The sequence below is a fragment of the Hylobates moloch genome, unplaced genomic scaffold, assembly GCF_009828535.3.
Source record: "Hylobates moloch isolate HMO894 unplaced genomic scaffold, HMol_V3 SCAFFOLD_15, whole genome shotgun sequence".
NCBI classification, from domain to species: domain Eukaryota; kingdom Metazoa; phylum Chordata; class Mammalia; order Primates; family Hylobatidae; genus Hylobates; species Hylobates moloch.
The window spans coordinates 45,198,095-45,213,632 of NW_026652290.1; the positions used below are offsets into that span (position 1 = coordinate 45,198,095).

A 15,538-nucleotide genomic window follows, 5' to 3' on the forward strand; every position below is an offset into this window, starting at 1 on the left:
TGGATATCATTGAATAACTCATGGGCTTTTTCCTAATTCTTCTTAGTCCTTCTAGAACACAGGTCAGCAGATGTTTACAACTCCAGTCCACATGGTCTGAGTCTAGATCCCAGTGGGGATCCATACTGGGGATGGCTTGCTGACCAGTAGGGAATTTGTCCCTTTCTTCAGCTGTCATTCTATCATTTACTTGGCTAAGATACCAGGTACCTCCAAACTCTGGGGCTGCAGCTAAAGCCGCGTTTTTTTTCATTAAAGGCCAGGGTTTGATCTAACAATAGCATGACATCTCTCCAAGTGAGATCAGAGGTTTGTCCTAGACCCTGTAGGACATCTGTATACCTATCAGGATCATCTGAAAGCTTCCCCAGGTCTGCCTTGATCTGCTTTAAATCAGAGAGGGAGAAGGGGACATGTACCCAGGTTGGGCCAAATTCCCCTCCCCCTACAGCTTGAAGGGGACATAACCGATAGCCCGGGGAGTTTTGTGGTACTTTGGAGATGTCTTTGCTTGTTTCCTTCTGGGTGGGGGAGATTAGAGGAGGCTTATCATTAATAGGAAGGGGAACGCTAGGATATGGGGGTAAGCTGAGAGGTCCTCCTGTGGGATGTAAATTGCAAGCTTTGCGTAGTTGTGGATTCACCTTCAATGAAAAGAAAGCTTAGAGATAAGGGATTTCACTCTACTTGCCTTCCCTCTTTCAGAAAAGGTCAAGCTGCAGGATAGGATTGTAATTTACACTTCCCTCAGGTGGCCATTTTCCCCATCAGAGAGAGAATATTGGGACCAGGCCGTAGTGCAGAAAAAAATGAGCCACCTCTTTTTCAGGGTTTGTGGGTCAAATTGGTCCCAGCGGCTTAGGATGCATTTCAAGGGTGAGCCTGATGATGCCTGAGTGTTTCCCATCTGAAAGACAAAACCGCCTGCGGTTTTGGTTTGTTTGTTTCCCCCCAGCCCAAGAACCCACAACAGTCCCTGGACCCTGCTGATCAGAATAGTTGCACTCACCGACGCAGCAGCAGAAACACTAGTTTTCTTCCTAGACCACAAGGAGGACCGAGGAAGGTTGGATTTAGTGGCCCTTACCAACATATTCTCGAAAACCTGCACCCTTGCCTGTCCTCCTACACCACAAAGAGGACCAAGAAAAATCGGATTTAGTGGCCCTTACTGACGCATTCTCGAAAACCTGTTAGAGTTCTAAGCATTCTCCTGTTAGTGTTGGGACTTTACCCCTGTCCTATAAAGATGTTATGCCCCAAAAATGAAGTGGAGGGCCATACCCTGAGCGAGGGAAGGGATCTGCAGGGTTGGAAGAATGACGCCTTTTATCCTCACATCTCATCATATGAATAGGAAGGATATCGTTTCTGAGGCTCCCCATATCCTAGCTTCAGGACTAGCTTTTGTTAGGCCTGCTAGTCTGAGGAGGGATCCTAAAATTCCAGGTAGTCCCCCTGCCCCCAAAGGGGCTTTGGGCAAAAATTATGTCTTTGATTGGTGAGTCCAGGTGCCTAAAGGAGGGAATAGAGTCCTGGAGTTTATACTAGAAATCATTCTTATAGGAGAAACTAGAAAAGCAGAGACAGGGAGTGGTTTTTAGAAGCGGAACTATCCTTGGAGAAGAGAGGCAAGAGGAAGTTTGTCTGACAGGCATTAGGACCCAGGGGGCAAGGGTCAGGATAGACAGGATAGATGGGCAAGTCTCGCTTGGGCAACATAACTTTGAGAGTTCCGCTCATGGCCGCAGTCAGCCAGCTTTTTGTCAGGATCCCAGAGCTGAGTGGCTTTCCTCTTTGTCGACCCTCAGCTCAGCCCAGACATACAGGAAAAGCGGAAGATGGTTCCAGGCAAACCAACGCTCCCAACTCCGAAGAGTCGGGGGTTGTTAGAGAGCCCTTTCCCAGAAATCCTGACACCTGTGTCTTTAGTCCAGTGGCTGCGCCAGTCGCTTTTAACTGGCCGACAGGTGTCCGATATTTAGCCCCTGAATTCTAAGGAAAAATAGGACAGAATAGCAAGTGAAAGGGGTCCAATGGTGCTCACTGCTTGGTGATAGTCCCTTCCTGGTCACCAAAATGTGTCCCATCTGGGTCACCAAAATGTGTCCGGAATGTATTCCTTCCAGTGGGTTCATGGTCTTGCTGACTTCAGGAGTGAAGCTGCAGACCTTCGTGGTGAGTGTTACAGCTCATAAAGGTAGTGCAGACCCAAAAAGTGAGCAGCAGCAAGATTTATTGTGAAGAGTGAAAGAACAAAGCTTCCACAGCATAGAAGGGGACCCCAGCGGGTTGCCTCTACTGGCTTGGGTGGCCAGCTTTTATTCCCTTATTTGGCCTCACCCACGTCCTGCTGATTGGTCCATTTTACAGAGTGTTGATTGGTGCGTTTTTACAGAATGCCAATTGGTGCATTTACAGTCCTTTAGCTGGACACAGAGCACTGATTGGTGCGTTTTTACAGAGTGCTGATTGGTGCATTTACAATCCTTTAGACACAGAGTGCTGATTGGTGCGTTTTTACAAAGTGCTGATTGGTGCATTTACAATCCTTTAGCTAGACACAGAGCACTGATTGGTGCATTTACAATCCTCTAGCTAGACAAAAAAGTTCTCCAAGTCCCCACTCAACCCAGGAAGTCCAGCTGACCTCACCTCTGAATTGTTGCTGGATCATATTCAGTAGAGCAAATGAGGAACTTCAGGAGCCATATCTGTGGAAGTCCTCTGCAAACTACAGAGCTTCATGTGATCACCTCTAACAAAGCTTGGCCTCAAGATAAAAGTGGCTCATTTATGGCGGAAAAAAAGCAAAAATTAACTGACTCAGAAAATGTTGTAGATGATGGGATCTCAGAAAACAACCCATCCCCTTGGCTGGGCTGCTTTTTTTTTTTTTTTAAGAAGGAGTCTCACTCTGTTGCCTAGGCTGGAGTGCAGTGGCCCAAATCTCGGCTCACTACCACCTCCGCCTCCTGGGTTCAAGTAGTTATCTGCCTCAGCCTCCCAAGTAGCTGGGATTACCGACACCCACCACCACGCCCGGCTAATTTTTGTATTTTTAGTAGAGACGAGGTTTCACCATCTTGTCCAGGCTGGTCTTGAACTCCTGACCTCATGATCCACGTGCCTTGGCCTCCCAATGTGCTGGGACTACAGGCGTGAGCCACCATTCCCAGCCAGGATTTTTTTTACAGGTGGGAAAAATGAGCCCCAGAGTAGATGAGCAGCTGACTCAAGCTCACATCTCTAGTTAAACATCCTTTTGTTGCATAAAGTGATGCCACTGGATTGTCACATATTTCTGTACTGATTTCGTCTCTTTGGAAAAAGTATTAGCATGGTAATATAGTGTAGTATAACCAAATGGAACTTTTCCCAGTTTGTCTTACAGTTTAAACTCTACTTTGTTTTATTATTTAAAATACACACACTCACCTTTCAGTGAATGAAGAAAATTGTATTTTAAATGTCGCTAATAACAGCAAGCTTATTGATAAGTAAAAGTATTATATGAACAAATCATTCCCAGCCCCAGCTAGAGATCCAAAAGCAATTGACAAGGAGTTCCTGAAGAAGAAAAAGGGAGGAAGTTAAAAAGAGTTAAAACGCCAAGAGAGCCTGAGGCCCACAGAACCATCCTTAGGGCCTTCATTTCAGACCCTGTGAACGAACACTTGCTGACAGCCCAGGACTAACCCACCAATGGAAAGGGAGCTGCTCCAGCAGTATCTTTGATCATTATCATATAATCAGATCCGTACCCTGTGATCCCACACACAAGGCACAAGGATCATTCTCTCTCTCTATGCTCTTCTCAGGTGCTTATTGCACCTTCAGGAGACTGCCTTTTGATGTTCCGTTGAGGCAGATTTCACCTTTATAAATGGGCGGAAAAGAGCAGGCAGGGATCCAGGGGGAAGAACATAGTGACTTGCTGGATCTGACTGTGCCCCTGTTAAGGGGCTTGCCTTATAAGTCTCACAGAAAAGGACAGTGTTCTTTTCTCCAGGAAATGGCAGGCTTTGACAAGTCTGTAACGCCCTTCAAAATTCAACAAATACAACCCACAAGAGTTCAGACCAAGGTTCAGATTCAAAGTAATTATAAAGGAAGATGATTTTTTAATCAAGAGTTGTATACAGTACCATGATTTTGTGATACATGTTTGTGCAACAGGATAGGATGTCAGATGAAGGCCCTGCACCAACCCAGGGATTCTTGTTTCATTCCTACCTGTTGATGCCTAGCTATTGAAACATCAATATTGGAAATTTCATTGGTAAAACAGAGAAGGAGGTTGGAATCTTTTAAGTCCCTTCTAATTAGGAGCTTTGTGTCAGTGAGGAGATAAAAAATAACTGTACCTTAAAATGTATTTTTAAAAAGCATGCTCTCCAAGTACAAGGTTTTCCTGTTTGTTGTTATTTAAGCATTCTGACTTCAAGCCGAACATCCCTGTGGGCTGCCTCAGTGCTCAATCCCATAGCCAGCAGTATAGCCCTCTCCCTGGACAGCAGCACACCTCACTCGCAGAGCCATGTCTGGAGAGAAAGAGAAAATGCCATTAGAAACGAAGTCTGCAGAACTACCTTGGCACTGACACACCAGCTTCCAAGTTCATGTTTATTCTTCACCATCATATGGTTCAGATATTTCCTCAGTATTGTGAATTTCTTTAAGAGGGATCCATAAGTCTTTTTCATGTCGCCTCCTCTGGTATGTGAATTAGGCATTCATTTGGAAAAAAAGTACCTTTTTAAATGCTTCATGTACTCACACCAGATGTAATAGTTGGTCTTCAGATTCTTACACTTAACAAATCTGTCATGCTTGTTCTCCTCTGGTCATTTTCTTTTATAAAGATATTCTGATGAAATTAATTTGAAGTTTTTCCAGTGTGGCCTACTGCATTTAAAGGGATAACATAAGTTAAACTTTTCAAATTTAGAGTCCACTTTACTTTTCCAATATACTTTCCAGTATAAATATAAGGCAACTGAACCATTAGACTGAAATAATACCATGTATGTATTTTTGTTCTCTTTGCAGAGTGTTCGACCTACACCACAAAATGATGCTATAACGGTACACTTTAAACCAATTACATTAAAAGCATCAGAAAGTAAATACACCAAGGTTGCGAGCATTAGTTTTGATGGCAAGTATTCACCTTTTTCTGTCTGATAGAGTGATGTTATTTTGATAAACTAGAAAGCATCTGTATTGACGTCTTAATATAGAAATCCAAACGGTTTTACCATCAGAATTTATATTACTGCTTAGGTTGATTTTTTTTTTTTCCCCCCTGTAAACCATCGTGAACTCTTGATTGATTCATGAGAGAAAATACCACAACTTTATAAAGCTAAATCAGTATTAGCAATAGAAAAACACTAGCAAATACATTAGGATTGAAATCATTTCCATAATCTGGGCTAGCCTTTTTACACATATTATGTATTGTAATTCATCTTAATTATGAAGTTACAATATATTTGAAGTTCAGAAGCATGTTTGAATTTGAGAGCGAAAATAAAAAGTATTCTTTGTAACATTTTCATATATTGCCTTTTATAGGCAAAGCAGATGGCCCTACTTAAGCTAAAATAATAGACTTTATGACAGAATTGTCCAAATAGCTATTACTTCTAACGTGTATAGTATACATTTTGATACTTGAAATGTTAAGCCAGACTATACCATTTTTATAGCATGTTTTTATTCAGTTTTGCCTACTTTAATTGAAACATTCATTGAATTTGCTGTCACAACATTTTTAAAATAATGACTTAATGGCTGCTTAACCATATAGATAATTAAATGAGAACTGAACCTCTGAACAGGGCTTTTTTCATAAGCACCATGCAAGTGAGTAGCTGCTATAGAGCTTAAACTTTGGCTTTATGATAAAGCCATCTCTGCTCAGAGTCCACATGGTAAACCTCAGCTCCTCATCGGAGGAGAGTATTTGATCAATGAATGTAGGAGGACACTGGCACGCTTCGCACAGTGTTTATGAGAGCATCTATGCCTGCTGCTCACTGTGGAGAGTTCTAGGGAGGGTCTGGAGCAGCTGCGGAGGTGGGGCTGACCTCAGGGTTCGTCCTGTGAGCTCAGTGAGGACTCCCAAGGAATAAAAATCACATAGGCAGCATACTTCATGATACAGTTGTCAAGAAATAGTATTATAGAAGGCATTAATGCCACAGTTATTTCTACATTTGTGGTAAAGTGTTCTCTACGCTACTGAGAGACCACATTCATGCCTGCCAGTGTCAGTTTCACGAGGTACATTGTCTTCCCTTACAGAGGAGAAAGAGGCTAATTTTTGTATTTTTAGTAGAGACAGGGTTTCACCATGTTGGCCAGGCTGGTCTCGAACTCCTTACCTCAAGTGATCTGGCCGCCTCAGCCTGGCAAAGTGCTGGGATTACCGACGTGAGGCACTGCACCCAGCCAGGATGAGAGCATTTAGGACCCACCCTTCACAGATGTGCCGGAAAGTTCAATACGTGCTCTGCAAGGGTGAAGAGCTACTCTTCTCTAGCTCCTGTATTAGACACCCACTTAATGTTTCCTTCTTGAGATAAATGTGATGTCATTAGTGTTGGTTCTTCTGAGATCGTAGGCTCTAAGATAATTGTTTCTTAAAGAAATATGTAAAATTAAATACAACAGCAAAGGGAAAGCATCTTTAAGAGCAAATGCTACATTTTTTAAAAGTAGGTTTTTAATATGTGAAAACCCCCCCACTATTCACCTCTCCCACCGCCACGCTAGATCCCCACACAAAATACCTCTGAGATTGCTGTGAAAACCAGTCAGGAAGTGTGTGTTATTTAACTTTTAATATTGTTAGAATGCACCTTATATATATATATATATTAACTCTACAGTGTTCATTTATCAAGCATCTTTCTCATCAAAAGTCATTCTTCATGATTTTCAACAGAATTTTCTTGAGCTTTTTGACCACTTTATTTGCTATGTATGATATAATGTCATGAAATGCTTAAATGTGGCCCTTGTAATCAGTCTTACATCAGAACAAATAGTGAAAAATTGAAAGCATCCAGAGATGGCTAACTAGCAAGCAGAGAAATAAGAGGCTGAATGGGAATTTTTAAAATGGAAAGTCTATGTCTGCATATAGTCAAACACTAGATGTCATACCATTTCCTTGTTCTTTTTTTTCGTGAAGTTGGATGACACACATTTTCAGAACTCACATATGAATTCTTCACATAAATGGAAGTGTTCCTAAAGTACTCTAAGAGGATAAACATAAACAGCTTCTTTATTTGCTTTGAAAAGAACCATCTAATGGGTACCTAGATTGGACCCAACTGAATCAATTTCTGTAATTCCTTATTTATGTATTTATTTATTTTTAATTTTTATTTTTTTGAGTCAGAGTCTCGCTTTGTTGCCCAGGTTGGAGTGCAGTGGCGCAGTCTTGGCTCACTGCAGCCTCCACCTCCCGGGCTCAAGCGATTCTCCTGCCTCAGCCTCCCAACTAGCTGAGATTACAGGCATGTGCCACCACACCTGGCTAATTTTTGTATTTTTAGTATACACAGGGTTTCACCATGTTGGCCAGGTTGGTCTCGAACTCCTGACCTCAGGTGATCTGGCCGCCTCAGCCTGGCAAAGTGCTGGGATTACCGACATGAGGCACTGCACCCAGCCAGGATTATTCAAAACTGCTACGAAATCTGAAGTTTTTACTTCATCTAAGATGAGGACAATATAATATGATGACAGGAGGGGATTTATCTCCTCTTATACCATGAGTTTTAGGGTTGGCTGATTATTGAGAAGAGCTCTGAATTCTTGACTTTTCTTATACCATGCTACTTTATTGGTGATAGAGCAAGACTTTGGCCATACAAGAAATGTTATTTCTTTCTCAGTTCAAGTGTAAATCAGCAGGGCTAAGTGAGGGGGTAATTTTGCCTCCAAGGGGATATCTGGCAATGTCGAGAGGCATTTTGGTAGTCACAGCTGCAGGGATGCTACTGCCGTCTGGCAAGTAGAGGTCCGGGATGCTGCTAGACATCCTACAGTACACAGAACAGCCCCCGCAACAAAGAATTAATCTGGCCTAAAATGTTAACAGTGCCAAGGATGAGAAATTCTGCTGTAAGTAAAGCCAAAGCCTGTGGCTACAGCAAAGCAGCTTAGGTACGGTGTTTTGCCTCCTGAACCATGCTCACCAGCTAATTCTTTATCTGCTTATCTTAAGAAAAATAAAACACTTTCCCCCTTTTGTATGAAAAACGTGATGTTTCATTTAAAATGTTATAAAAAGTGTTCTGTTGGCCAGTTTGGAAGCTCAACTTTTTTTTTTTTTTCAAGATTTTGTCAGTTTACATAAAGTCACTAATTCTCTTTGGTAGTAAAAGGTAACAGAGATTATTTTTTATGCTTCCTTTCAGCATCGAAGGCAAAAAAGCCATCTCAGTTTTCTGGGAAAATAACAGTTAAAGCAAAGGAAAAGAGTTACTCTAAACTTGAAATACCATATCAAGCAGAAGTTTTAGATGGGTGAGTTTCTTTTTAAAATAAATTTTATAACTTTTTACTTTTTTTTTTATTATTATGCTTTAGGTTTTAGGGTACGTGTGCACAATGTGCAGGTTTGTTACATATGCATCCATGTGCCATGTTGTTTTGCTGCACCCATTAACTCGTCATTTAGCATTAGGTGTATCTCCTAATGCTGTCCCTCCCCCCTCCCCCCACCCCACAACAGTCCCCGGAGTGTGATGTTCCCCTTCCTGTGTCCATGAGTTCTCATTGTTCAATTCCCACCTATGAGTGAGAACATGTGGTGTTTGGTTTTTTGTCCTTGCGATAGTTTACTGAGAATGATGGTTTCCAGTTTCATCCATGTCCCTACAAAGGACATGAACTCATCATTTTTTATGGCTGCATAGTATTCCATGGTGTATATGTGCCACATTTTCTTAATCCAGTCTATCGTTGTTGGACATTTGGGTTGGTTCCAAGTCTTTGCTATTGTGAATAGTGCCGCAATAAACATACGTGTGCATGTGTATAGCAGCATGATTTATAGTCCTTTGGGTATATACCCAGTAATGGGATGGCCGGGTCAAATGGTATTTCTAGTTCTAGATCCCTGAGGAATCGCCACACTGACTTCCACAATGGTTGAACTAGTTTACAGTCCCACCAACAGTGTCAAAGTGTTCCTATTTCTCCACATCCTCTCCAGCACCTGTTGTTTCCTGACTTTTTAATGATGGCCATTCTAACTGGTGTGAGATGGTATCTCACTGTGGTTTTGATTTGCATTTCCCTGATGGCCAGTGAGTAAATTATATTTTCCTACTAAATGACCTGCAGAAATACTAGCCACGTTCACAGAAACTTGATGGAATTATTTTTTAAAAGAACAGCCCCAACTATAAAAGAGAAAACCTCCTATATTTTGTTTATATTTTACTTTCTTAGAAGAAAAGGGTTAAGTGGGATGATAGGATTTGGGCATAAATGAAGACTTAATGATTCAAAAATCCAATTTTTTTTTTTTTTTTGAGACAGAGTCTGGCTCTGTCGCCCAGGCTGGATCTAATATTATTTAAATCATTTGAACCATTTCCTTTCTGACATTTGTTTGTAATATGTAAGTGATTATGGCCTGTTATTAAAGTATTTTGACATTCGAAACAAAATTATTTATATTCCTTTATAAATTCATAAACACTTCTAGAATTACAACTTTTTATAAATGGGAAGTAACATGTTGTTCATTTTCTATTATACTTTAACCAGTAGTAGTTTAATACTCAACTTGGCAAAGATTCATTTTAACAAAGCTCCTTGTAATTCAGTGATAAACATCATTTTTTTCAAAGTAAAGCTTTTTTTGTTGATATGTCTTTGATTCTAATTGTGTGATTCATGTAATTCATTAGAGAATGGTTCTTTATATTAGATTTCAATATTTTGCAAGCTAAATTGTTTTAAATCATATAGTCAATCACTAAAATATTATAGTTCTAATTCTTTAATGCTATCCCTAATGCTAAATGTAAATTATTACTTACAACAAAAGAACTTGGATTTTAAATTAACACATGGAAATAAAAATGATTTATTTTGTTCTTGTTGTTTTTTTTGAATAGTTATTTGGGATTTGATCATGCTGCAACATTATTTCACATCCGAGACAGTCCTGCTGATCCTGTGGAAAGGCCAATTTACCTTACTAACACTTTCAGTTTTGCGATCCTCATTCACGATGTGTTGCTACCAGAAGAAGCCAAAACAATGTTTAAAGTATGTCCAGGAGCCCTCATACTTTTAATTTTCCTGGTCTACCAACTAGACGATCCTGACACTTTGTTTTTTTTCTCTTCTGTCATTTCTCAGGTTCACAACTTCAGCAAACCAGTCTTAATTCTTCCTGATGAATCAGGATACATTTTTACCCTGCTTTTTATGCCTTCCACATCATCTATGCACATTGATAACAACATTTTACTTGTTACCAATGCTTCTAAATTTCATTTACCCGTGCGGGTATACACAGGCTTTTTAGATGTAAGTATATTATCCACCTTTAACATTTAAACTCCCTGCCCACCTTTAATGTTTTAGATCTTATTAGGCAATCATGTTACATATGGTTTGCCATTATCTGTGCTCTGCAAATTGATCCAATTTTCCTAGTCAGTTTTTAACTTTCCAGGTAACTAGTTTTTACCTTTTCCGGCAGCTCTCTCTTGTGACACAGCTGACTTCTCTAGTTACAGTCTCGACTTAGATCTTTTCCACATTCTGCTTTCTCTTGGATATGCTTTTAAACTATTGTAATAATGGGGAATATAGAAAAGAACTAAATGGAAGAAAAATTATAGGTAGTGAAAGAAGAATACAAGGAAGGTGAAGAGGGAAATACATAGGGAAGAGATTATCAAAACCAAGAAATATCGAGACAAAGAAGAGAACCAGATAGTAAAGAAGAAAATAAGGTGGTAAAGACACAAAGTTGGAAGATTATATATGACACAGAAGGAAACAATGAAGGTACTCCTGGTACAGAAAATAAGCAGGGGGAAAAATCCAAACAAAGCTATCTTGAGAGTGATCAATGAAAGACGCTTAGATAAGAGATAAAACTGTTAGGAAAGATAAAAAGAAAGCTAGGACATCTAGAAATGTAGCCCTTTAAATAGTTGGCATCGATTAGAATTTTAGACCTGGAGGGACCTTCAGTAATGTCTCGCTCCTGCTTAAGTTATTTTGTTTCAGTGATCATTGGTGACGCTTGCTGAGACCACATGCTTTTTGCCCGATCCCCTAGGGTTCCACTAAACCTCTCTTAGTAGTTAAGCTTCCTTCCTCTTTCATGTGCCCTCAGAGGAGGAATAGCAACTCAGCAGAAGCCATGGCTGTTTTCATTTCTGATTACTCAAAAGACTTTCATCATACAAAGCCCTCAACTATGTTGTATAAATGTGTGGTTTTATGCATATATACATAAAGCATAGGAAAGCATAGGAACTGTAATACTTTTTTTTTTTTTTTTTTTTAAGACAGTGTCTCGCTCTGTTTCCCAGGCTGGAGTGCGGGGTGGTGCAATCTCGGCTCCCGGGTTCAAGCGATTCTCCTGCCTCAGCTCAGCCTTCCAAGTAGCTGGGATTATAGGTGCACACCACCATGCCCAGCTAATTTTTGGGGAACTTTAATACATCTTTAATATAGTTACTTTCTCTTCATAATATTACTACATCAATGTGACTTTTTGTTTAATCTGGTTCTTTTATATTTTTCCAGTACTTTGTATTGCCCCCCAAAATAGAGGAACGTTTCATAGATTTTGGAGTACTGAGTGCTACAGAAGCAAGTAATATTTTATTTGCAATTATAAACAGCAATCCAATTGAGGTAAAAACCTGTTTTTATTCTAAATCACATTTAAGGATTTTATGCTTGTGTTGTGATAATCATTTTCATATCTTTTTTTAAAGTTGGCTATAAAAAGTTGGCATATCATAGGAGACGGTTTATCAATAGAACTTGTAGCTATGGAAAGAGGCAATAGAACTACAATAATTTCAAGCCTGCCAGAGTTTGAAAAATCCTCCTTATCAGACCAATCATCGGTAAGTAAACTTTCTTGTTGTCTCCTTAAAGTAAGATGGATGCCTAACTGCAAGTGGAAGATCATTGCTATGTTACATGTATCACTATTATTTTTATGCAGTTCATAATAGTGTTGGTTACTTGCTATTAAGAGGACCTTATAGGTAATGTAATTCAACCCCCTATTTTTATGATGAGGGCACTGAAACCCAAAGGGATTTAATTCTGCCTTGTCATAAAAAGTTCTGTAACACACAAATTTTTAATTATCTTTTTGTAACACAAGTGTCATTACAGGAGAAATTCCCGTGGGTACTAAACTAACCTTGTGTTCATCAAGTTTACTGGGAAAAAGAGATGGCCCCTGAACATTGGTAGAAAATATTTTCAATTATACAATAATATGTCTGTTCAGATATTGCCTCAGTATCAGTGAGGCAAACATTGTTTGATCACTGTGAGTCTGCCCACGTATATTTACCTGTCTAATAAACATGTTACAGTTGGTTGTAAGAGAGCGCTAAACAAGAGAAAACAAATTTATTAGTTTCAGCACTCACCAGTACTGAAAGGGGAACTTGGAGTTTATACCTACTGGGAAAAGAATTAGAATCACAGTCTGTGAGAAGGAGCATCAGATATCTCATCTTCAGGTTAGAATAGAACTTCTTGGGGCAGTTTTACAAAAGGAAAAGCAAGTGTCCTTATACACAGAGAGTGTTGCACAGAGAGTGTTGACAAACATGTTTCCGTGGAATGCCATAGGTCTGGTGTTTTGTTGTATCTGACCTCAGCTGCCCTGAAGATATGAATATTAACATTACAGAATGACATCCACAGCTTGAAGCAGAGCCAGCTGTGTATACAATTGTGGCTCCAATGTGCCTGAAAGGTTGGGGGAAGGCTATGTCCCTCTGCTCCAGCCCCTTTGGCCATACAAGTCCATGGGTGAAGAGTGAGGAGCCTTATTAGCAAGAGGACCACACCCCTCCCTCTTTCAGGAACCAGCCTTTTCAGCGGCCCTTGGAACAAGTGTAGTAGAGAAGTATCAAGGGATGGACACTCTTTTGAGATATTTGTACACAATGATATGGTAATTCAGTATCATACTGGTATATGTTAGGATTTGGAAGTCATTTTATCACTACACCCTTCATTTCCATTTTAATAGGAAACTTCAACTAACAAGGCTAATGAATGATACCATTTCTACTATCTACAGGTAACGTTAGCTTCAGGCTATTTTGCAGTCTTCAGAGTCAAACTTACTGCAAAAAAATTAGAGGGGATTCATGATGGAGCCATCCAGATCACAACAGACTATGAGGTAAGGACTTTATGGGGATTCATGGCAGTGGGGTTTTTCTCAATAAGTCAGTCCTTTCTTGTCTTTATGAAAACAAAGAATTAAGTTTACTCATAAAGTTACAGTTTACCAGTGTCATACCTTAAAAACTGAGCTTTCGAGAATAGTTTATAGAATATTGGTGTTCATAGACTCATAGTTTTTTTATAAAACCTAACCCTCCTAACCTAAAAAGCAACTTCAGAAAAATGCCTTTAGCACATTTAGAATTGCTTTGTTAGAAACCTGCTTAAACAGATGGTTATATCACTGCACAGACCCCGACTGAGTGTCCTGAGTTAGATATCTCTGATTGTTCCTACAATCATAAATAGCAGTCAGGGTCTAACATTTCTGAAAAGGAAGATAAAATCAGGAGATCATGTCCTAATCTGAGTGCTCACATTTATATTTTCATGAGTCATTCAAAGTCAAGGGACTAAAGGTTACTAAGCTTTTAATTAAAATATTCTGTGTGGAGCTTATTTTGCATTCAGTAAGATTTTGAATGGATGTATTTCTGCCAGACCTAAATGTTTTTAATTTTATATTTAAAAGCTCTTAGGAAAGTCAAGCACTGCTAAATTCAACAACTTGCCACTTTTGCCCTCATAGATGTTTTCAGTATACACAACTCCCACGTGGAAAAAAAAATGTAATTATAAACAGAATTGGCCATTTAATAATAAATGATTTGTTGAGAGTATGTCAGGTGAGGAATTTATGGTTATCACTCATGACAGAAATAAGTACATTTCAGAATTCAGATAAATTTTTGTTAATATGGGTGAAAATAAGAATTAAGAAAAATACCCTAGAGAAGTAGCTTTGAGAGTTACTAACAGTATGGGATGGGGTTCTAACTCTAGAATGTTCAGTGCATTTTTAAAAATTAGATTGGTGTCTATTTCTATATCAAAAAATAGAGAGCTATATAACCCTAGATATGCTGGATGTGCTAGATTTTACATACATTGTTTTAGGAGTACAGTTTGACTTTCTTTTTTCTTTTTTCTTTTTTCTTTTTTTTTTTTTTTTGAGACAAGAGTCTCACTCTGTCACCCAGGCTGGAGTGCAGTGGCACAATCTTGGCTCACTGCAACCTCTGCCCCCTGGGTTCAAGCAATTCTCTGCCTCAACCTCCCGAGTAGCTGGGATTACAGGCGCCCACCACCATGCCCAGCTAATTTTTGTATTTTTAGTAGAGATGGGGTTTCACCATCTTGGCCAGGCAGGTCTTGAACTCCTGACCTCATGATCCACCCGCCTCAGCCTCCCGAAGTGCTGGGATTACAGGTGTGAGCCACCGCACCTGGCTCTTTTTTAAAATAATCTATTTTATAGATTATTTGTATTTTAAAAAATCTGTCTTCATTGCTTCCCCGTTGTTTAGTCTTTTTTACATGTTTTCAGTGAATCACTGAGAAATTTGTGGAAATGTGTTATATTTCATTACATTTTATGGAGTACATTGGACAGATTAAACAGTATCTATAGGTGATTTTAATATTGGTATGGACCTGGTTATTGTCAATATTAGTCCCAAAATTAGGTTAACCCCAAAATATAATGCAATAGTTATCAAGATCAGGCTAAGTCTTAACTACTTATTTATCGTCATCTTCTTGACTTCACAGATCCTGACAATCCCTGTGAAGGCTGTGATTGCAGTAGGCTCACTGACCTGCTTCCCTAAGCACATGGTTCTTCCACCTTCCTTTCCAGTAAGACCATAATACACACATTTTTCTATTGCTCATTTTTTGCCTTTGCCTTTAGCTCTGTGTTCCTAGAATCTTACAGTAAAGTCAGTTATTCTTTATTAGTCATTTATTTTAAAGACATTATACCAGGTTCTTTAGAAGATATAAAGAGATACAGTCCTTTTCCTCAAAAAGTTTTCTATCTAGAAAGGGAAATGGACCCACAATTCAGAGCTGTAAAGCGGAATGTAGAAGTTGCCCTAAGAGGAGTGAAAATAAAGTGCTGTGAGGGAAATACACATCTTGCTGATGCAGGGGCCGTGGGAGCCAGCCTAGAATTTCTTCCAACAGAGATGGAGAAGGGGTGGCGGAG

At 39.5% G+C, this 15,538-nt stretch overlaps 1 protein-coding gene across 3 annotated transcripts in view; it reads left to right on the forward strand.

Moving 5' to 3' along the window:
* TMEM131 (transmembrane protein 131) overlaps positions 1-15,538 on the forward strand; it is a 251,291-nt gene that overhangs the window by 182,302 nt on the left and 53,451 nt on the right. For all 3 annotated transcript variants that reach the window (XM_032178667.2, XM_032178666.2, XM_032178668.2), the window contains 8 exons: positions 5,053-5,161; positions 8,442-8,550; positions 10,155-10,308; positions 10,402-10,572; positions 11,809-11,919; positions 12,003-12,137; positions 13,340-13,444; positions 15,100-15,186. In XM_032178667.2, coding sequence (XP_032034558.1) covers positions 5,053-5,161; positions 8,442-8,550; positions 10,155-10,308; positions 10,402-10,572; positions 11,809-11,919; positions 12,003-12,137; positions 13,340-13,444; positions 15,100-15,186 — 981 coding nt within the window. The remainder of the gene's footprint in view (positions 1-5,052; positions 5,162-8,441; positions 8,551-10,154; positions 10,309-10,401; positions 10,573-11,808; positions 11,920-12,002; positions 12,138-13,339; positions 13,445-15,099; positions 15,187-15,538) is intronic.